A 22,608-nucleotide genomic window follows, 5' to 3' on the forward strand; every position below is an offset into this window, starting at 1 on the left:
CTTCAGTGAGTCATAATCTTTCTGCGCTAGAGGAAGGTCCTGCCTCCATGTTGATGGCTGCTGACTAATCAGGGTACCGCTTGGCTGAAGGTTGGGGTAGCTGTGGCAATATCTTAAAATAGAAATTATTTCTACAGCATTATTCATAAAAGCCAAAAAAAGCAGAAACAACCCAAATGTTCAACTAGTAAATAAAATGTGGTATATCAATACAATGTAGCATTATTTAGCAATTTTTTAAAATGAAGCACTGATACATGCTACAACATGAAGCCTTGAAAGTAAAAGAAGTCAGTCACACATTGTTTGATTCTATTTATATCTAATATCCAGAATAATGGGTAACAGGTTTCCTTTTGAGGAGTTGAAAATATTATGGAATTAGATAGTGTTGACAGTTGTACAACACTATCAATGTACTAAATGCCACTGAACTGTACATTTTTAAATGGTGAAATTATGTTATATGAGTCTTACCTTAAATTATAAAAGTTAGTTTTACTTTTGCATTTCCCTTTTTCTACTAATGAAACTGCCATCCTTCCGATCTTGAATCCCTGGAGGTTTTTTTTCAATGTCTCCCTCTTTTAATTATATCTAGTCAATTCCCCAGTCCTATAGACTTCCTTCAAAATATTTCCCACACCACCCTTGCCTCTCCATCCAATCAATACTTGGCCAGGCCCATAGAACCTCACATCTAAAGTGAAACAGATTTACTTTATAAGATTCACTTTATGCAGTTGCTCCTTAGCTTATGATGGGGTAATGTCCTGATTAAACCCATCGTAAGTTGAAAATATCGTAAGTTGAAAATGCATTCAATACACCTAAAATACCGAACATCACAGCTTAGTCTAACTTACCTTAAACGTGCTCAGAACCCTTACATTAGCCTGCGGTTGGGCAAAATCATCTGACAACATAGTATACCGTATGTTATCAGTTGTTTACCCTCATGATCATGTGAGTGACTGGTAGCTGCAGCTTGCTGTTGCTGCCTAGTATCACAATATGGTATCATACCACATATCACTGGCCCAGAAAAAGATCAAAATTCAAAACTTGAAGTACAGTTTCTACTAAACGTATACCACTGTCACACCATCATAAAGTCAAAAAACCTTAAGTTGAACCATCTTAAGGTGGGGACTATCTGTACTTGGTCTCTCCGCATCCAGATTTTTGCTTTCATCTCTTCAATAAAGAGCCCCCAAATTAACAATTTACTAAAATAATGCTTTCATTCTGTCATTTACCAATTCCAAATTCTTTAATAACTTCCCATCAACCTATACAGAGCTGGGTTAGGTTATCCTACTGCTAAAAGCTTCTAGGTGCAGAATAGGTCAAATGCTTTAGAAGCCAGCACTTCTAACAGTTGTTGTCACTGCCAGCCTGTAAGGCTAGCCTGCACTGTCTAGCCCAAATAGAAGAGAACATGTAATTCTGAGATAACAAGGCTGAGGGTGAAGTGAGGGAAAACCAAGGCACCATATCTTATAAAATGAATACACGGTATCTGGCACCCAGTATTATTCCAATGAATAAAATGAACTTTTTCTAAGACTTGATTTCTTCATCTGTAAAGGATGGATGATGATAACACCACCTTTTCCAAAGAAGTATTTGTTCTGATGATGGAATATGGTAAATGTGAGCATACCTTATAATCTTTTAAACACTACAAAAAAAGAAATCAAAGAATAGAAAGACATCTCTTGCGTATAACTTCTCAAATGAACAGACACTACAATGTAGTGTCACCAAAGTAGTGCCAGTTTTCTTATTTACCTTTTTCTATTCAATAAAGTTGTCAGATCTATTTTTTTTCTCATGGAATGTAAGAAAGCTATTTCCGTGTTGCATTTTGGTTATGAGGGCCTTTCTAGCAGCAGTCAGCAATCCTGTATAGCTGAGAGTCAGATAATCTTAAACCTTGAATAGGAAAAGCAGAGCAAGTAAAAAAACAAAGCAAGAGATACAACAGAGATTAGGATTATACCTAAAACCCCCACACCTCTCCCAAGCCCCTCCAGGCTTAGCTTAGACTTGCCAAAGGTAACCCACAAAATAAGGAATGCACAGGAGTGAAGCCTAGAAGCAAGAGGCAAATTAGTTCATAGACTAATCATCTTTGCTTTGGTGACTAGCCCTAGTCAAAATGCGTATCAACTGAACAGCATTCAGTTAATAACGTTAAAAAAAAAAAAAAAAATCCCAAATCTGACCAAAAAAAGATGTGTGGTTGACTAACCTTTACGGATGGAATCTTTGCCTGGGAGTCCACAAACCCCAAACCTAAGAAATTTTCTTCAATATGCATTCATTTACTTAAAGATGATAATAATGAAAGCATTACATATTTTTACAAAAAATAAGTGTATTTCTCAAAACAAAAAATTTGGAGAAGAGTGGTATTGTTTTACATTTTTGCTACATTTTTGCATACCTCATTAATATGTCTTAATAAAGATAGCTGGATTCTCTTACAACCTTCTGCATTCAACCTGTTGCACTACATTCTTCCATTGAAGTGAAGAAAATACAGCTTCACAAGAAAAGTATGTGGTAAAGGGAGGACCTGGTAGAATCCTTCAAAGTGTCTCAAGCCCAAGACCACATTTAAACAACTACTGTACTAGAGAAACACAAGTCAAAGCCCCTTTTAAAAAAGAAAGCTAAATTACTATACTGGCTGGTCAAAAATGTGTAAGTTACATAACAACCCAAAAAGTAAAGCAGTAATTTTAAACTGTTGGGGAATATTCAGGTGATTTAAAAAAAAAAAAAAAAAAACACTAAGAAAAAGTATTTGTTGAACATTAATTACATGTAAGGCATTGTATTTACAAATACAAAGAAGCAAAGCATACATCATCCCAAAAATCACTGTCTTCATCCTGTTATACAAAACCAGAAAAACAGGAATGTTTGCAAAGAAAATGACTGAAATGAAATACACTTTTGGTGTAATCCATTTAACCAAAAAGTCTAAATACAACACCTGATGTGCCAGGGTTCCAATTAATAATTTTTTATTATGAAAGGTCTCTGAAGGTAAAGCTTGGAAGAAAGGTTTAAAAAAAACAACAACAAGCTGGTAACAACAAAAAAACTTTAGAAAGAAACCTCAAGGAATAACTTTCTAGGTACTGCCTATATTCATTAGAGATGTATTAAAGTACAACAGGCTAAAAAAATCTATTATGGAAGTAGAAGAGGCTGGTAGGTTTAATGTGTGTCTTGGAGAGGGGTGGAACTCTAACTGTCCAAATTAACCATTGAAGTTCAGTGTACTATCAGAGTCCAAAGGAAACTATTTTAGCTTTTTACTTTCTTTCTTCAGCAGTTACTACTTAGAAAGACTGACATTTTATTATTCACATTGTTTCCTAGAGATCTTTAAACAAAGAGGGGAAAATTTACTTACTACTTTTAAATAGATTAAAACTCTTTATATCTTACAATTATTATGTGGGTCTATAACAGAATCCTTTTATCAATCTAAAATACGTTATGGGATGTTAGTGACTTTATTCTTCCTACATCTTGAAATATTTTGCTAACTCCATCATTCTAGGTATTATTTCACCATTGTTCATCAATTAATCCCAACTACGCTAAAAAAATAAGAAAATGGGACTGCCTAAAAGAATAATAGTGAAATAAATCATCACTAATGCATTAGCCTTCATTTTTCTCATTTATTTTCCAGTTTTCTTATAGTTTTGCAAAAATATTGCATCAACTTTCAAAGACATATAGAAAACTGAAGACATTTTTGTAGTCTATGTCAGGGAGGGAAAACAATTCCTCTATCATCTTTGGTTCAGTACCTCATGGCCTGTGAATTAAACTATGAAAAGACAGATTCACAAGAGAAGAAACATATGATTTTTATTAGTATTTACATGCACAGGAGTTCACAAAAAAGAAGTGAAACTCAAACAAGTAGTTAGACGTAGGGGCTTTTATACTATTTTAATTCCCCCAAAAAAGGGAACTTGGAATATCAGGGACAATAAACCATGGGAAAGTGGCTAGAAAAAGATGGGAGAACTAATGGAAGATAACGGTTATTTCAGTTAAGTTTGTTTATACAAACTCATCTCTGCCTTGACTCTCCATCTCAAGGGAAAAGAGTTGCTCTTTCCTCCCTGTTGCAAGAAGGAAATTGGCTGGGCGTGGTGGCTCATGCCTGTAATCCCAGCACTTTGGGAGGCCGAGGTGGGCAGATCACCTGAAGTCAGGAGCTTGGGACCAGCCTGGCCAACATGGCAAAATCTCCTCTACTAAAAATACAAAATTAGCCAGGCATGGTGATGCACGCCTGTAGTTCCAGCTACTCAGGAGGCTGAGGCAGGAGAATCACTTGAACCCGGGAGATGGAGGTTGCAGAGAGCCAAGATCATGCCACTGCACTCCAGCCTGGACAAGAGCAAGACACCGTCTCAAAAAGAAAAAAAAAAAAAAAAGGAAAGAAAAAAGATAGAAATTAATGCTCTGCTACTACTAGGCAAATAAGGGGAGGGCACAGAACTCTTCCTGCATCTATTGATTCTCACTTCCCTTCAACTCAAAATAATCCTTATGCTTGAGTGGCATATTCTGATCCCCTTCATCTGTTTTTAGTTTTCACTGAATACAGTTAAGAACTCAGACTTCATTTTCTGACCAAAATGGGAGAAGAAAATTAACAGAGGAAGGCACTTCACAACTATTAGATGAACCAGAAGATTAACACAAAGATGGATAGCACACTTTAGACTCTTAATGATGGTAGTGAAAATGAGTTTGTAAGGGAAATCTCAGACTGAGTCCTCAGATGAGTTATTCTAGACAAATTCTCTCAAACTTAATCGATGAGAGAACATCGTATTTCTAAAAACAAAAAGGAAATATGGCATTCTCATTCAGCGGGAAGAACTTCATCACACAGTATTTTTACATTAAGAGTATGGATCATGCTGTTCTGCTCAAAGAAAATGTGACAGTCTTTGATCCCTTACAAGTGTGTGCTAAAATTTTACTTAATACAATTTTGTTTTTAAGAGACAGGGTCTCACTCTGTCACCCAGGCTGCAATGCAGTGGCACAATCGCAGCTCACTGCGGCCCAGACCTTCCAGGCTCAAGTGATCCTCCCACCTTAGCCTCCCAAGTATCTGGGACCACAGGCATACGCCACTACACCCAGCTAAGTTTTTATTTTTTGTAGAGACAAGGTCTCCTTATGTTGCCCTGGCTGGTCTTAAACTCCTAGGCTCAAGTAATCCCGCCTTGGCCTCCCAAAGTGCTGGGATTATAGGCGTAAGTCACCACACCCAGCCTTGATACAACGCTTAAGTGCACAAGTATTGAATGCAGGTGTATGCAAAGGTGACTGGAAGGAAACAGAAAATGAAGACATTTTAAAAAATTCATCGGATTGATCATTCTAATTATTTATAAATCTGAAATTGAAAATATCTTGCAATTGTGGAGCAAAGAAGATAGATGTACTGTCTTCAACAAAATTGTGAACTATCAAAGGTTTCAAAAACTCTTCCAGTATCACATTTTGATGATGTACATGTAAAAAGGCAACCCAGAAGGAATGACAAGCAAGAACCTATTAGGGAAGCATTTGAAATTTAGAATCAGTATTCATAAGACAAATAGTTCCAGGGTCATGTATGAAAGGTGCTAAGTACAGACAGTCTCCAACTTAAGATGGTTCAACTTAAAACAATTTTTCAACTCTATCATGGTGTGAAAGTGCATTCATTACTTCAAGTACTCATACAACCATTCTGTTTTTCACTTTCAGTACAGTACTCAATAAATTACACGAGATATTCAACACTTTATTATTATAAGTTTTAAGTTAGATGATGTTGCCCAACTGTAGACTACTGTGAATGTTCTGTGCATATTTGAGGTAGGCTAAACCAAGGTATGATGTTCAGTATGTTAGGTGCATTAAATGCATTTTCAACTCATGATACTTTCAACTAATGATGGGTTTATCAAGGATGTAACCTATCGTAATTCAAGGAGCATCTATAATTAATTCCATTCAGATGATGTTGCCCATTTCAGGTAGAAATACCTTCAAAGGTGAAAAACAGGAAATGAAAATCTGAGCAACAGGTGACAATGAAATATGATAAGCTTGGACAATGTAGATCTACACAGAGATTTGGAAAAGGTATGAGAGCAGAATCAAGATTGATATATAAGAAATGCCAGAAAAATTTCAAAACTCTGTCAGACATATAACTTGTGACAAATTTTTTACAAATTTAGACTTGGCTGAATATCATACAGCATCAAACTCTCCTTGTTGGCACTCTTATGAAGAACAGCATTGAACTTCTATGAATTTTCACAAATGGAAAAGCAAAAGAAGTCAATCGCACAAAATCTGGATTTCGAATATACTTCATGATTCTTATTGTCCTAAGGAAAACTATACCTACCCAGAATTCTCAGCTCAATTCATCTCAACCATCAATGAATTTTAAATCCTTACATAAATTAACCTGAAGTGATCTGTATTACAAAAAGACTACAGGAGTGATACATTCAAAAAGTGGGTCAGAAACAATACTTGGAAGAGAATGACTTGAAGATAGCTTATGACTGGTATTAGTTCAGAGTATACTTTCATTGTATGGGAAAAGCTTCAGTTACAAAACTGTAAGTTACCAAGAAGAAATTCCTCATGCAACTAGGAAAATAACTTGCAGAAACTAGGAAGGGAATGTTGTCTTATCCTCTAACCAGAATGATTTTTGCACATATCTGAAAATGGGAAGAAAGGAAGATGTTCTTTGTATAGATACAAAAACTCAAAAAGGAAAAAAATGGGTGTTATTAAATAAGAATGTTTACATAAAGCGTTCAAATGTGATGTATATTTGTTGTAGGGGTGTCATGTAATTAAATGCATGAAACAGATATTTTGTTTTTTATTTTTCTAAGTATATACAAAGAGAATTGCTATATTTAAATTCTTATTAAAAGCTCCAATAAGTTGTTTTACATTATGATATATTTTTACTCCTACAAATTATACATAACTTAAAATGCAAAAAAGTAACAGTCCCTTTTGACCCAGATGATAATGATAATTGTATACTTTTCCTCCTATACTGAGGGTTAAGAGAATCCTTAAAATTGCTTTGGAGAAATGAATTAAAATTCTAAACATACAATTTTTGATACAAGGCACTAAGTAAATCAAGTCATTATTTAAATCACTATTTAAAGAAATCTGACTGAAAATTCAAACAGTTTTTTAATTCTTCTCTAAAGCAAGAAAAAAACTATTCAGGATTTATATATTTAATTAGTGAATATATCAAAAACATTCCTCATCTTCCAAAACTTGCTTTTGGAATAACAAAATATGTTGTCAATAGAAATTTCCAATTTCCTGTCACCTAAAACTACAGTTGACTTTTCATTTGTGAAAATTGCTATTTCAGTGAGCCAATGCTGATTAATAAAACACTGGAATGAAAAAAGACTGGATTAGTAGCCTAACTGGACAGATGTTCCAGTTGAAGCACTTGCAATCCTTCAACATCAAACTACTTCAGAACTTTTCTATTTACCATAGCTTACTACTGCTAAAATGGTCCTAAGGAAACTTTCAAAGAAGGCAAAGTCTTTCTGACATCTACTTTCTGCCTCCTCTCTCCTAGTCTCCCTAGGCTCTGATGCCGACACACAGTAGCATTCCAAGTTCCCTAAAGTAGATAGGTTAGCATTTCCTCCAGAATTGTCTCCACTCCTCCTTCTTCCTAACTTCCAAACCCATACCTAAGGACTGCTCCCAACTGTGTTTATCAGATTACTGCAGATAAATTCTCACCCTAATGCCAAAATATCACACCACAAATTACTTGCTAATTGCAGAAGGAAATGCTTACAATGGAAAGATAGCCTGTCAAATTTAGGATTATTAGTAAGACAAGCCTACTTTATGTGCCTTTGGATGTTGTATGCAATGAAGCATACTGCATGACTTACAAAGTATTCCTATCAAAAAAAAAATATTAAACCTGAATATATTCAAGCCTTTAGACCCAATTCCAAGTTTACAGAAAACAGGATAGAGGGAACAAATTTAAACACTACGAGGAGGAACTATCACTAAAACATGGAATATGGGTTATTCTATAAGACTACAGAGCTGGTCTCTCCAAAAGATCAATGTCACCCAGCGCTGTGGCTCACATCTGCAATCCCAGCACTTTGGGAGGCCGGGGCAGGTGGATCACTTGAACCCAGGAGTTTGAGACCAGCCTAGGCAACACTGCAAAACCCCATCTCTACAAAAAATACAAAAATTAGCTGGGTGTGGTGGTGTGCTCCTGGGTTCCCAGCCACTCAGGAGGCTGAGGTGGAAGGATGGCTTGAGCCCAGGAAGAAGGTCAAGGATGCAGCGAGCCAAGACTGCTCCACAGCACTCCATCCTGGGACACAGAGCAAGTACCTATCTCAACAACAACAACAACAAAACGATTGAAAAGGAATTTCGAAGAAATGGGGGGAAATGTGAATATATACTATACCACATGTTAAGAGTGTAAGGAATATTCTTCACTTTCTTAAGTGTGATTGTGGTACTGTTACACAGAAAAATGGCCTTGATCTCTTACGAAATACATACTGACACACATGCAGCATTTAGGGCTGAACTGTCATATCCGTAACGCACTTTGAAATGTTCGGAAAACAGAATGTGAGGGAAGTGGAAAACGCAAATATGGCAAAAAGGTAGCGTTAAAACTAGGTGGTAGGTATGGTGTTCAAATGGGCTATTTAACTTTTCAATATTTTCGAAAAAAATAACAAGTTGCAAAGTTAATAAATTCATTCGAAAATAAAAATATAAAAGCCAGGCTAGATGATGCACACCTGTAATCCCAGCTACGGAGGCTGAGAGGTCAGCTTGAGCCCAGGAGTCTGAGACCAGCCTGGGCAACATAACACCCGCATTTGAAAAGTAAAACATAAAAATATCAACGAAAGGGCAATTGAGTAGTATTTCTTAAAATCTTTAGGTGAGCCTCCTTGCCTATTCTCATCTACTTCGTTCCCACAAAAATGGTATATACTAGCGTTGAGCACTGGAGAAGGAGTCAGAAGACCTACGGTTCTATTAATATAATTGGCCTTGACTCTTCCTAGTTAGTGACCTCATTCAAGTCCTCTCCCTGAGGCTGTTTCCTTGCCTGCAAAATGATTCCCGCAACCTAGACCACTTCAAAAGGGTTTGCTAAGAGATACAAATCAGGGGTTATCAAAGAAACAAACAAAAGCAAGACACAATTACAACGGTATTTGTAATGATGTTAAAACATCAGAGGCACACAGCCCTAACAATGGTATAAGCAAACCAGTGCCTTCCCTGGTTAAGTTTCTGCGTGGAGACAGCTGGAGTTGGCACAGTAGTCCCCCAAAGCAGGACACCTTACAGATGCTAAGAGGCAGCTTTTGTGCTTTAAAACTCTCCTTCCAGCGTTCCATTTTATGTTTCATGGCACTAAAAAAGACAAATTCTGTCCAAACCTGAAAACAATAAAGCCAAATATTTAAGATGACAGATTTTTTTTTTTAAACTAACGAATCTTCGCAAACAAAGACTCTTGGCCAAAGGTCTCCCTTGCTTGCAGAAGCGGGTTCACCTTGACGTTTTTCCTCTCCAGCAGATTTCTCCTTAAAAGCGTTAAAACTTGAGATAAGTTGGGAGGAACTCCTTCCATCGCTGGAGCAGGCTAAAACCTCAGAGTGAGATCATTCTTTCCGTCTCAGTAAGTGAACCTTGCAAAGCTCAGAAAATTGTGTCTCCAACTCCACGTTTCTCCTCAGGGCCCTTCTTCTGTAGACAATAACGGGAATTCTATGGCAGAGCAGGGGAGGTCCCTTTGACAAAAATGAGGGTGCAAACGTGGAACGACCGGTCATCTGGGCCAAACGAGGGGCCCTGTGCCTGCAAATCCCGAACCCCCTTTTGGTCTCCTTTCCTACGACTGAAGAGACACGGGGGTGGGCTGTGGTGTGAGAAGCATGGGTCTTGGCCAAACATCGGCACAAAATGTACCAAAGGGAGTTGCCTCCAGAGAGAAAAGCCAAAACCAGGCCGGGGACAAACAGGCGCACAGGCCTGGGAGGGGAGGTGGTGGAGGAGCAGAAGGCGGCGGCCCGCGCGGCCCAGGCCTGCAGCAGCCGAGGCGGCTGCCGCGTCGCGCCGGGATCCCTCCTCCCCCGCCTGGGCCGACGCAAGATGGCGGTCCGGCCGCCGCCGCGCAGCCGGTCTCCTCCCCCGCGCCCTGGGCGCTCCCGACGACCCGCGCCGGCCTCAAGACCCCCAGTCCAGCGCCCCCGGAGTGAGGCGGCGCAGGCCGCGCGGGAGGGCCTCTGCCTGCTGCAGCACAGGGCGGGCGGGGGCGGGGGGCGCTTACCGTGAGCGGAGCGGATCGGCCTGACTGGAGCCCTGAGGAGGAGGAGAAAGAGGAGGAGGAAAAGGAGGAGCACGAAAAACTACACTGCGGCGACGGCGGCGGCTCCCATTGCGGAGCTGGCAGCCGAGCCGTGGAAAGGGGGGGCTCTCGTGCAGCCGGCGCGCTGCCTCATGGGTAGGCTCCGGGTCAGCCTCCCCGTGTCCGAGCTCCCTGTCTTGTCGCCGACGCGGGAGGCGGGCACCGACATGTGCGCCGCGTCGCGGGCCCTCGAAGACCCATGCGCCGGTCGGGGGCGAGGGCCAGAGCCTGGTCACCATGTGGGTGCGAGCTGCTTGTTGGTGTGGCCGGGCGGCAGCCCCAAAATCCAGACTGCTCGGAATTTGCAGGCGAGGAGCCGTGCGTTCCGGGCCCTCCGCGTGTGTAACGACCCCCAGTCCGTTGACTTGGAAAGTGAAAAGGTCACGGGGTAGAACCGCCGTTCCAAAGAATTGCGGAGGCTGCGGGGCGAAGACTAAACCAGAAGAGAAAAAGGAATCGTCCGTTTCTTTTCATAATTGGCTGATTTTACCAAGTCTGTTTTAAATGTGTGGTTTTGCTTGCGACCCTGTCGAAGTCAAATACGAAGAGACTAATCTCTACATTTAGCGTTTCATTTGGGACACAGTAATTGCAAGTTCAGGTTATTACAAATACAGGGTGGTCTTCAGTATGTGAGAAGAACAAAGAGGAGTTAGGGGGTTTTATTTAAAAAAAAAAAAAAGTTATCTATTGTTTTTCCAGAAAGTTCATTGACATTTAGTAAAGTTTTGGGCAGCTGGTTAGTTCTGATTGGTGAGTGAAGGGGGTTTGTAAAACTTGCCCTACAGCTGCAGCAGGTTCTTTCAGAAGCTAAAACCTGAAGATAAAACTTATTTCAGGTTACAGCAGGTGGTTTCAGCAGCCAGGCTTGCAGAGAATTCTATTCTTGGAGCAATGTTATGTGCCCTGCTTCCCCCACCACTGGCTTCTCCACTCTTTTAGTTGGCTATGACAAGAGTGACCCAATTCGAATGATTAACTTTCACACTCTAATTCCTAATTCTGCCATCTGGATATTAACCTGTAATAGCATTTTCAAAAGTTATGACAACGAGAGTATAAGAATTTACAAGAAGAACACTTGCCAAGATACTGCTTGCATAAATACTTGCTAAAAGCTGTATTCTGATCTGTAAGGAAAGTTTCCTAAACTGATTGTCTTCTCAAGAGCAATGGCATTACTGGTGCAGCTTGTGAGTGACCAAGACTTGAAATCTTGCCTCGTAGGATCCTTAACAGACACCCTGTTCAATCACTGAATCTTGCTAATTCGTCTTCCTATTTGAATTCAGTTTCTTCTCTCTCATCCAGCTTTCCCTAGCTTTCCTCAAGTGTTTATCATTATTGTAGTCTCCATATTGATTACTGCCCCCAAATTAATCTTCCCCAAAGGCCACCTGGATCACTCCTACAGATCTTGTGTACTTGGAGGTAACCATGACCTAGCCTTCTCCCAAATGGGCCTGGGATCATCTACCCAGCTTTCCCTTTCCTGCTGGCCCTGAAAATAAACTTTACAGGAAAAGACAGAAAATAGTCAAAACAGCAAACATGGAAAGTTTAAAAATTCCAAAATCTTGAAATATTCTTAAGACGTCGTTTTTCAAATACAGTCCCTACAGGTTAGCAAAGCATGCTACAGTGTCAGGCAAAATTACAACGAATTTAAAGATCTCACTTGGCTTTATTGCAATTCTAGATTCAGGCACCACTTCATTCCATAAAACAGAATAGGTGTTCCCTTGAATGGAGCAGATGTGGTTGGCTTTATAGACAGAAAAAGGGCTGAAGAAAGAAACAACAAAAAACAAGTTGGTCATTTCAAAGTTACTTTCCTTGTAAGGTGGGGCAGTGAGACAGAATAATAGAAAGAAAACTGATTGATTAATATCAGGTTACTCCAGGTTACTATTGTAAGAACAATAGCAGCTGGGTGTGGTGGTGTGTACCTGTAGTCCCAGCTACTGAGGAGCCTGAGGCAGGAGGATTCCTTCAGTTCAGGAGTTCAAGGCTGCAGTGAGCCATGATCCTGCCGCTGCAGTCCAGCCTGAGCAACAGATCAAGACTCTGTCTCAAAAACAAACAAACAAGAGTTAAAACAGAGAACTTCATTATTATGGGGATTGAAGGTTTAAACTGGCCTGTTTGGGAAATTAGGCTGTTACCTCTCTCCTGATTTCTCAGAAGGCCACATAACAACTCAGTTTCAGTTTTGTGAGCATGGGTAACTCCATGTTGATTTTTAGTCTAGTCTGTTGGGGCTTAGTGCAGGAGTTTGGTCCAAAACAATGGCATCCTCATAAAAAGGAATGAAATAATGGCAGTCGCAGCAACCTGGATGGAATTGGAGACCATTGTTTTAAGTGAAGTAACTCAGGAATGGAAAACCAAACATTGTATGTTCTCATAAGTGGGAACTAAGTTGTAGGGATGCAAAGGCATAGTAATGATACAGTGGACTTTGGGGACTCCGCGGAGAGCGTGGGAAGGGAGTGAGGCATGAAAGACCATACATTGGGTAGAGTGTATACTGCTTGGGTGATGGGTGCGCCATAATCTCAGAAATCACCACTAAAGAACGTATTCATGTAACCAGACACCACCTGTTCCCCAAAAACCTATGAAAATAAAAAATAAAAATAAAAAATAAAACAAAATGATGGCATCCTATTATTTTTATTTGTAACAGGATGAAAGAGAAGATTGCACTCTGTATTCTAGAGTCTAGTCCTCACTTTGTAGAGACAAAAGCTCAGTGTTGCCAGTCTCCAGAACTAATTTGAATCCTGCGGGATGATTCATACCAACCAAACTTACTGAGACTGATGTGTAAACGAGAATTGCAATTGTTTTTTGTTGTTGTTCATGAAAAACACAACTGCCATGGAGACCAGAAAGCTGGTTAACATTTTCATTCAAAGGAACATTTACATGAGAAGCCAAATTACAAAAGATGACTCGTGAGTATAGAATCAGCACACAGGAAGTTATTTGGATGATTCTGACATCGTACTTCAAACTTCTGACATCATACGCCCTTGGCCTCTAGAACGCCATTCTTTTGGTTCTCCTGACTTACTGTCTGAACTTTCCCATCGTTTTTTACGAGCTTCTCTGACTTATGTTCTCAGCCTATTTTACATGTTACACACTTGCTATAGATATCCTCACAGTACTCATTCTCCTTAAGTGAGATTATGCTCCATATCCCTACCTGAATTACTGCAATGAATATGGGTGATCTCCCAGCTCTCATTCCACAAGTACTTTGTGTTCATCTATGCAATTTGGACAGACGTAATACACCCCATAACAGGTCCAAGAATTGTCCAACTGGCCAAAAGTTATCAGAGTTATCCTCACCCTTTGAACTAGTTTTGTTTCAGAGGCCAATCAGAGGGAAGCCTAGGATTTTTGTTTTATAGCAAAGAACAGAGAAATTATTTTTTTCTCTGAATAGTATAGCATTCAAATGTAAATACTGGAAGAGCTACATTCTCTCTCTCTCTCTCTTTTTTTTTCCCTTTGCTACTAAGTAGAGCCAACTGAAAATAAAGCCAACACGTGGAGGAGGAATGGTTGGGAGAATCAATCATAGGGAAAGGAAGCCAATCCCTGAGAGAATCATAAACCTTCAAATAAAACATCACCGGAACCCATACTACCTCTAGACTTCTCTGGTTTATGAGCCAATAAATTCCCTTTGTTGTTTAAGCTGAAGGGATCCAGAATAAGCCATTGTGGCATAAAAATTATTTTGAGCTGAATATGTTTAAGTTCCTGAAATCCCTTATCTACCTAAAAGCAGAGCCTTTCAAAAGAACCCAAAAGAACTCAATTGTTATAAATTCCCTCCAGGGAGCAACCAAGGAAGATTGAGTCACCGTCAGAGACTGTGAGAATTGTCACCACATCTAAACAGACATTGTCAAAAAAACTATGATATCTCCCATCTATTCTCCAAAGGGCCCATTTATCTTTCCCGAAAGTCGTTTCCATAAGTGCCCTTTCCGCTCCTTCCCCTTCTAAGAAGTCATTTGTTTTCCCATAAGTGCTTTTCTCCCCCTCCCCTTCAGGGAAGTATCAGTCTATAAGCCCCAAATTCTAACCAGCCTCTGGAGTCACACTTCTTTGTGATCTCCCTTACATATATGTGATTAAAATCTGTCTTCTCTTGTCCTTTGTCAGTTTAATTCACAGGCCCCCAATTATAGAACCTCAAAAGGTAGAAGGAAAAGTTTTTCCTCCCCAACAAAGCCAATTTGAGTTGAATTTTCTGTTACCTGCAACTGAAATCGTCGTTAAGTGTGACAGAGATAATGATACATATTCACCATCTTATTTTCCTCTTTGCACCCAGAAAACCTATGTTTCCCAGCTATCTTACCTTTATATTGGGCTGTGTGACTAATTCTGGACAGTGGAATGTAAACAGAAGCAGTGACCCTCCCATGTAAGCCTGACCTTAAAACTTCCAGTAATTTATAGTTCCTGTTTGTTTTTCACACACCAGTCAGCCAGACACAGAAAACTCTGAGAAGCTGGGGGATGGCAGAAACATTAAATAGAAGGACTCTGGGTTTCTTAATAATTGTATCAACACACTTATCCTCATTGGACTGATTGGAGCAAAAAATAAATCTTTATTGGGTTATGACCCTGAGATTTGAGGGTGGTTTGTTGCAATAGCTAAAATCACTAACTCTGATTAACAATAGCGATGGCCTACAATAACAAAAAACTAAAATATGTGTCATTAGCTTAGCACAGTAATCAGGTGGGAATTGAGGAAATAGATGTAGGAGGGTGGACAGCTGAAGGTTCAATTAGGCGGTGGCTAAACTCTTGCTTACAATATCTCACAAGGCAGATTAGTATCTACATAACTTGTAAAGCTAAGGGAGGAGTTCAGAAAGCAATATTAATGGTAGATGTTGGTGATTTTTTATGTTTTTAGCAAGACATTATCAGAAGGAGATTAGCATAGAACAGAATTAACCAGTTTATTGTTGGGGGCAAAGGAAATTTTTCACATCTGAAGGTTTGAGTCTGATGAAATTACCAACAATAGAGAGAATAACAGGAGAAAAGGCATACAAAGGTATTAACGTGATACTGTGCACAAGAGTCATACAAAACATAAGACTCAAAGAAGGGCCAGACAGTTGACACTCAAGTACTCGCTTCGTAGGGGAGAAGAAAATAGAGGACGTAAGCAATTTTGAGGGGTAGCAAATTATTTTCAGAAGACATGAATGAGCTCAAAGAACAGACAATGGTCTGGGACAAAGTTCCTCCGAGCTCTGGGGGAGGTGGCAAAAAGTTGAAGGAAGGTGAGGGACAATAGAACACCGATAGAATAGGTGTTCCCATGAATGGAGCAGATGTGGTTGGCTTTACAGACAGAAAAAGGGCTGAAGAAAGAAGAAACAACAAAAAGCAAGTTGGTCACTTCAAAGTTACTTTCCTTGTAAGGTGGAGCAGTGAGACAGAATAATAGAAAGAAAACTGATTGGTTAATATCAGGTTACTCCAGGTTACTATTGTAAGAACAGCAGCAGCCAGGTGTGGTGTGTACCTGTAGTCCCAGCTACTGAGGAGGCTGAGGCAGGAGGATTCCTTCAGTTCAGGAGTTCAAGGCTACAGTGGGCCATGATCCTGCCACTACATTCCAGCTTGAGCAACAGAAATGAACAAAGATGGTCTTCTTATGCAGATAAAGTCTCCCAGGTAATCTCAGTTGCCCTGAGAAGAATAGAGGAACAGTCTGTCTGGGCATGACGATGACTTTTAGTCTTTTCTCTTCTTATGGTTAATCTTGGCTGGTTATTTGATGAGATTCCTAGGGAGGAGGCTTTAGAACAATTGCATTTCTTTTGAAAAAACTTTTCTTCTGTAAGATAAGGGAACTTCCAGGGAGAGCGTCTCCCTGTGTTTGGGGGTTGGGGGGACAGAAGAATGTTAGAAAGTCCTTTGTTCTGGGGCAACTTCTAAGCCTTTCCAATTTTCTTTAATTCAGAAGTGCTCAGCACACCCCAAAGCACCATACTTTGAGGTGTTGTTCTCTGAGCCCTGACATTATGAACCGAAATGAAAGGGAATAGAGAGAGTCCACCAATGGGGGACTTTGCAGGGTTGGAAAACACTACTTCTTCTACATTCCAGACAGAGATGTGACTTTAAAAGACTTTGAGCAAGGAAGCACCAGTAGAATTTGAAAAAAGTGACTTGCACTTAGGAAAAGATCAGATTACACGTGTTTCAGATAGCACCTATTATTTCAGATAGCCTCAAAGTAACGGCCATTAAATTGAAAATGAGAAAAATTTAGTCAAAAAAGCAGAAAAATAAGGCAGCTTTTAGAACTATGTCTGCAGAATAAATACTGTTGATGCTTCAGTATTTAAAGGCAGGTGATATTTATCTACCTTTTTTGAGTGCTTCCATTACCTGAAGTTTCACTGTGCTTCTATTTTCAACAGCTGGGATCTGCAACTCTTTTTCACAGGACTGTCCTTAGGCTTTTGGAACTACTTTGCATTCTTTCACAAGGACTAGAAGTCCCTGGGAAATTATATTCCTCAAGCGCAGTGCTTAACCAATCACTGATAAATACAGGAGTATGGAAACTTTAGCTCCCCCTGTCTTGGGTAGGAACAACTTAGACACATAACTTACACTCCAGAATTTCCCTGTAGGATCAAGCTGAATATACCCTCTCTAGGGTTTTACCTACAGCTGTATCCTTGGCTTGTGGGCATGTTAAACTACTATTTATTCCAGTTCCACAGCCACCCTTCTTGCTTTGTGATGCTGGGAGCTAGGACCCTACAAAACAACTTTGTGTTTTTCCAGTTGCTGTTAGGCTCTGCCAATAGGGGGAACTAAAGAAAGACTGGAAGACTAGAGGAGGAAGAAGGGCTTTGCTCCTTCCTGTTTGCCTGTTTTTTCTTTATCTTCCTGTCATGATGAATCCAGCAACTTTTCATCACTCCAGCAGTGACAATTCAATCCTGTAACAGAGGCTCCCAGCACCATATATTGAATAGGGTGTCTTTTCCTTAGTGTGTACTTTTGTTGACTTTGTCAAAGGTCAATTGGTGGTAGGTATGTGGCTTTATTTCTGGGCTCTCTATACTGTTCCATGGATCTATGTGTCTGTTTTTATAGTAGTACCTTGTTGTTTTGGTTACTGTAACCTCATAGTATATTTTGACATCAGATAATGTATGCCTCCAGCCTTGCTCTTTTTGCTTAGGATTGCTTTGGCTCTTCAGGCTTTTTTTTTTTTTTTTTTTTTTTAATTCCATAAGATGTTTTTTTTCTTGAGACAGTCTCAGGTGGAGTGCAGTGGCACAATCACAGCTCACTGCAATCTAACCTCCAGGACTCAAGTGATCCTCCCACCTCAGCTTCCCAAGTAGCTGAACTACAGACACATGCCACCACACCCCGCTAAGTTTTCTTAAATTCTTTGTAGAGGTGGGGTCTTGCTATATTGCCCAGGCTGTTCTCAAACTCCTGGGATCAAGCAATGTGCACCTCCACCTCCCAAACTGTTGGGATTATAGGCGTGAGCCACCATGCCCGGCATTGGTTCTATAAGAATTTGAAGATTGTTTTTTCTAATTCTGTGAAAAATGACATTGGTAATTTGATGGGAATTGCACTGAATTCATAGATTGCTTTAGGCAGTAGGGTCATTTTAGTGATACTGTTTCTTCCAATCCATGGGTTGTTTTTCTATTTGTGTCATACACAATTTCCTTCATCAGTGTTTTATAATTCTTCTTGTGGAGATATATCACCTCCATGGTTAAATGTATTCCTAGGTATCTTATTTCTTTTTTCCTTTTGCAGCTATTGTAAATGGAATTGAGTTCTTGATCCAGTTCTCAGCTTGACTGTTATTGGAGTATAGAAATGCTACTGATTTTCATATGTTGATTTTGTATCTTGAAACTTCACTGAAGTCATTTATCAAATCTAGCAGTCTTTTGGAGGAGTCTTTAGGAGTTTCTAAATATAAGGTCATGTTATCAGCAAACAGAGATAATTTGACTTTCTCTTTTCCAATTCAGATGCCTTTTATTTCTTTCTCTTGCCTGATTGGACTAGCTAGTATTTTCAGTACTATATTGAATAGGAGTGGTGAAAGTGGGCATGCTCATGTGTTCCAGTTCTTAAGAGGAATGCTTTTAACTTTTCAGTAAAATGTTGGCTGTGAGTTTTCATATGTGGCTTTTATTATTTTGAGAGATGTTCCCTCTATGCTCACAACATCACAACATTTTTATTGTCTTTTACAAAAGTAATGGTCTGCAGCAGATTGGAATTTTTTTTAATTGGTCCTTTCCTACAGATAGTTTGAGAAGCTCCATTTTTTTCTTTTGAGATGTTGTTTCGCTGTTGTCACCGCGGCTGGAGTGCAGTGGTGCAATCTTGGCTCACTGCAACCTCTGCCTCCCAGGTTCAAGCAATTCTTCTGCCTCAGCCTCCCAAGTACCTGGGATTACAGGTGTGTACCACCACACCTGGCTAACTTTTGTATTTTTAGTAGAGATGGGGGTTTCACCATGTTTGCCAGGCTGGTCTCAAACTCCTGATCTCAGGTGATCCACCCGGTTTGGTCTCCCAAAGTGCTGGGATTACAGGCATGAGCCACTGCACTCAGCTGGAGAAGCTCCATTCTAACATTACTTCTAGCCTGGCCCCTAAAACTTGTTAACATTCTCCCAGGCTTTTTTGGTTCTTGGGTCAGTCAGATGCAGAGGATCAACCAGAGTATTTTGAGCTCTAGAAGACATGGGAGCTACTGCAAAGAAGTAACCTGGGGTTTCTGAATGGTTGATGGAACAGAAATATCTCCCCCACCAAAATCATAGGATTACTCTGAACCATGAGGTGCGTAGAAAATAAACCTTATTATCTTAAGCCACCAAGAATTTTTGGTAATTTGTTTTAGTAGCTAGTGTTAGTTATCCAAATACAATGTCACTGAATTTTCCTGTGATACTGACTTTTATATATATGCCCATAATTTCTGAATTTATACCTTCAAAGCACATCCCTCTCCAAAGCATCAGAGCCATATATCTTATCACAAACTTGAAAGCTCCTTTTAACTGTCCTACAGGACTTAACAGCTCAACATTTCTACAACTAATTATGCTTCTTTCTCTTTTTCTTTCTCTATTCCATTTTGTTGAATCACATCACCACTTCTTCAGTTATCCAACTCTGAAAACTGAGAGTAAACCTCATCTTGTCTTTCTCCAACCCAGTATAACTAATTGACCCTGTACCATGTTCTGAAGATTCTACCTTCTCTGTATTTCCCCAGCACTTACTTTACTCTCAATTCCTAGTTATTCTACCCTATCTCACTTGAGTTACTACAAAAATATTTTATTGTATACTCTTGTAATTAATTACTTCCAGTGTCGCAGAAACAACTTTTCAGAAAGCAAATCTAAGTGTGTAATATCCATACTTTAGATATATATTAACTGTTTTCATAGTCCTTGAGATAAACTTCATACATAAATGACATACATGGTGTGTTAGACACTATGGATTGACTACTTTAATTTCTCTCCATTCTCCTAATCAGAGATGATGGAAATCTAAAAATAAATAAATAAATAAATAATAAATAAACAAACAAAAAAACCCTATATTCCCCATACAATAGTGCCACCGGAGCTCTAGATGTAGTAGATTCTGCCAATTTGATGCATTACCACCAGATTTGGAAGACAAAAATGAGGTAGAGGCGATATTCTGTTGTTGTTGATACTGGCAAGCAAAGTTATGAAGATGCTGGTGTTAAGAGACAATTGCAGTAGTTAAACTTGGAGTCCTGATATCTATTCACCAGTTTCACGGATGTGAGAGGCAACTGATGCAGCCACAATGGCAACAGCAGCAGCAGCTTCCTGAACCCTAGATCTCAGCTATGAAATTATAGCAGCCCCTTGATTTCTATTCTTCCAGTTTTTCTGCCAATGTTATATTTCCCTGAATTAAATACCTTTCTATATGAAATACTGATTTTCTCTTTCTCCTACATTATAACCTGACCAAATAACATTACATAACACACAAGGCTTCGCCGGGCACCATGGCTCATGTCTGTAATCCTAACACTTTGGGAGGCTGAGGCAGGCAGATCACCTGAGGTCAAGAGTTCGAGACCAGCCTGGGCAACATGGTGAAACCTCGTCTCTACTAAAAATACAAAAATTAGCCAGGCATGGTGGTGGGCACCTGTAATCCCAGCTACTCAGGAGGCTGATGCAGGACAATCACTTGAACCCAGGAGGCAGAGGTTTCAGTGAGCCGAGATTGCACCGTTGCATTCCAGCCTGGGCCACAGAGCAAAAACTCCATCTCAAACAAAAACAAAAACAAAACAAACAAACAAAAAATCGAGGCTTTCATGATGTATCTCCTATTTCTTTCACCAACAATCTCATGACACTCTTCCATGACTGCTCCATACACATCCATCCCCATACGTTGTACTTAAGCTGTACTAAACTAGTGCACATCCACAAGTGTGCCATTTTCTCATGACTCTTTCTATTTCAAAGGCCATTATTACCCTTTTTCAATTCTCTAGCTCCTGTTTATTCTTTAAGATTCAACTTGAACCTAATCTACTCTGGGAAGACTTTCCTGATGCCTCTGCCTCCATCTGTGTGCTTATAATGGAAATTCCTCATTCTTATTTCTTGCCACACAGCATCTGAGTCCCCTCCCTGTGTTTGAGATGTTGCCATTATGAGATGGAGGCTCCCCCTCTTTAAAAACTGAAAAAGCCACATGCTTGCTTTCCCACATCCCCTGTAATCAGAGCATGTGCATGTGATCTAGAATCTGCCAATCAAATACATATGTTCCAGATTTTGAATTAGAAGCTAATGGCATGAAAAAGAGCATCTTTTTCAGAACTCTGACAATGTATAGCAACAAAAAAGGCAGCTAAAATCAATTTTTAGAGGCAATAGTGCCAGTAGTTCTAGCAACAGTATTGTATTAGTAGTGTGGGCAGTTATAGTGGGAGTGTCTGTACTACTGGCAATAACAGTGGTGTCTTCTCTAGCCTACTTTTGTATGATTTTGGAAGTTGTACCTGGTTGCATAGTCTCTGGGACTGGTTTTCAGACCTTTCAAGAGACTTTATGTACTAATCAATAGGGCTCCTTAGTAAATGCCTTTTCTGCTTAAATATTCCAGAGTCTGTTTCTACTGGTTATAATCAAGAACTTTGACTTATATAATCCTTCTCTATTTTTTCCAGTTGCACTGTGTATGTGTGAGTTTGGATTATTGTTCAGCAAATATTTGCTCCTGTAGACTCCAATTATAGTTTCTTTCCTATCCTATTGACATTAGTCTTGGTTATATGTTTTGGGTTTTGGCCAATGGGATGTCAGCATCTGTAATTCAGAGGTTTGACATATGCTGTATGCTTGAGCTTGCCCTCCTGTTCCAGTTACGTGAAGAGTATTTCCCAGGTTGCTGCTGATTATTCAGCCTAGTCCCTGAGTGAGACACATGGAACAGACCACATACCCCAGGCAGCTTCTGGTCCAAAGATGAGGAGCATATGGAGCTGACCTAAACCCAACCTGTATCCGAGAGCCCAAAACCCAGGGGTTGGAGTCTTACCTATCTAGCCCACAGACCTAGAGAATACAAGTGCTATTTTAAATCACTGCATTCTTATGCAGTATTGTGTCCATAGCTGACTAACACAGCATGTAATTATTATTAATAGTTACAGTCATAGTCAGCCTATAATATAATGATTGGTTTTCTGGTCTGTTGCTCTCTACTAGACTGTAAGTTTGTTGTGAGTGGAGACTGTGTCTTATTGGTCTTTACATTTTCAGTGCTTATCACAAAACCTACACCAAGCCTCTGTGAATCTTTGACAATGCATAAACACATAAAGGAAGAAATGGCAAGCATTCTTTGCATTTTTTGGTCTATTGCACCACTACAGGAGCCGTGCAGAACAGTATGTCTTTATTAAAATATTTCTTCTACCAAAGTATGGTAAA

The 22,608-nt window shown here is 39.7% G+C and overlaps 1 protein-coding gene across 19 annotated transcripts in view; it reads right to left on the bottom strand.

Annotated features, from left to right (window-relative positions):
• LOC116268596 (zinc finger protein 280D) overlaps positions 1–12,496 on the bottom strand; it is a 107,255-nt gene extending 94,759 nt beyond the window's left edge. For 3 of the 19 annotated variants that reach the window (XR_004185434.1, XM_031669265.1, XM_031669264.1), the window contains exon 1: positions 10,460–12,492. Coding sequence is in view for 10 of the 19 variants with exons in the window: in XM_031669265.1 (XP_031525125.1) it covers positions 10,460–10,776 (317 nt within the window). In the remaining 9 variants the exon portion in view is untranslated. Of the gene's footprint in view, positions 1–1,794; positions 4,245–9,682; positions 10,100–10,459 lie in introns of those variants that run through there. The other 16 variants (XR_004185433.1, XM_031669253.1, XM_031669257.1 and 13 more) reach the window with 12 other exon arrangements.
• Between the last annotated feature and the right edge of the window lie 10,112 nt (positions 12,497–22,608).

The sequence above is a fragment of the Papio anubis genome, chromosome 7 (genome assembly GCF_008728515.1).
Source record: "Papio anubis isolate 15944 chromosome 7, Panubis1.0, whole genome shotgun sequence".
In the NCBI taxonomy this organism is placed as follows: domain Eukaryota; kingdom Metazoa; phylum Chordata; class Mammalia; order Primates; family Cercopithecidae; genus Papio; species Papio anubis.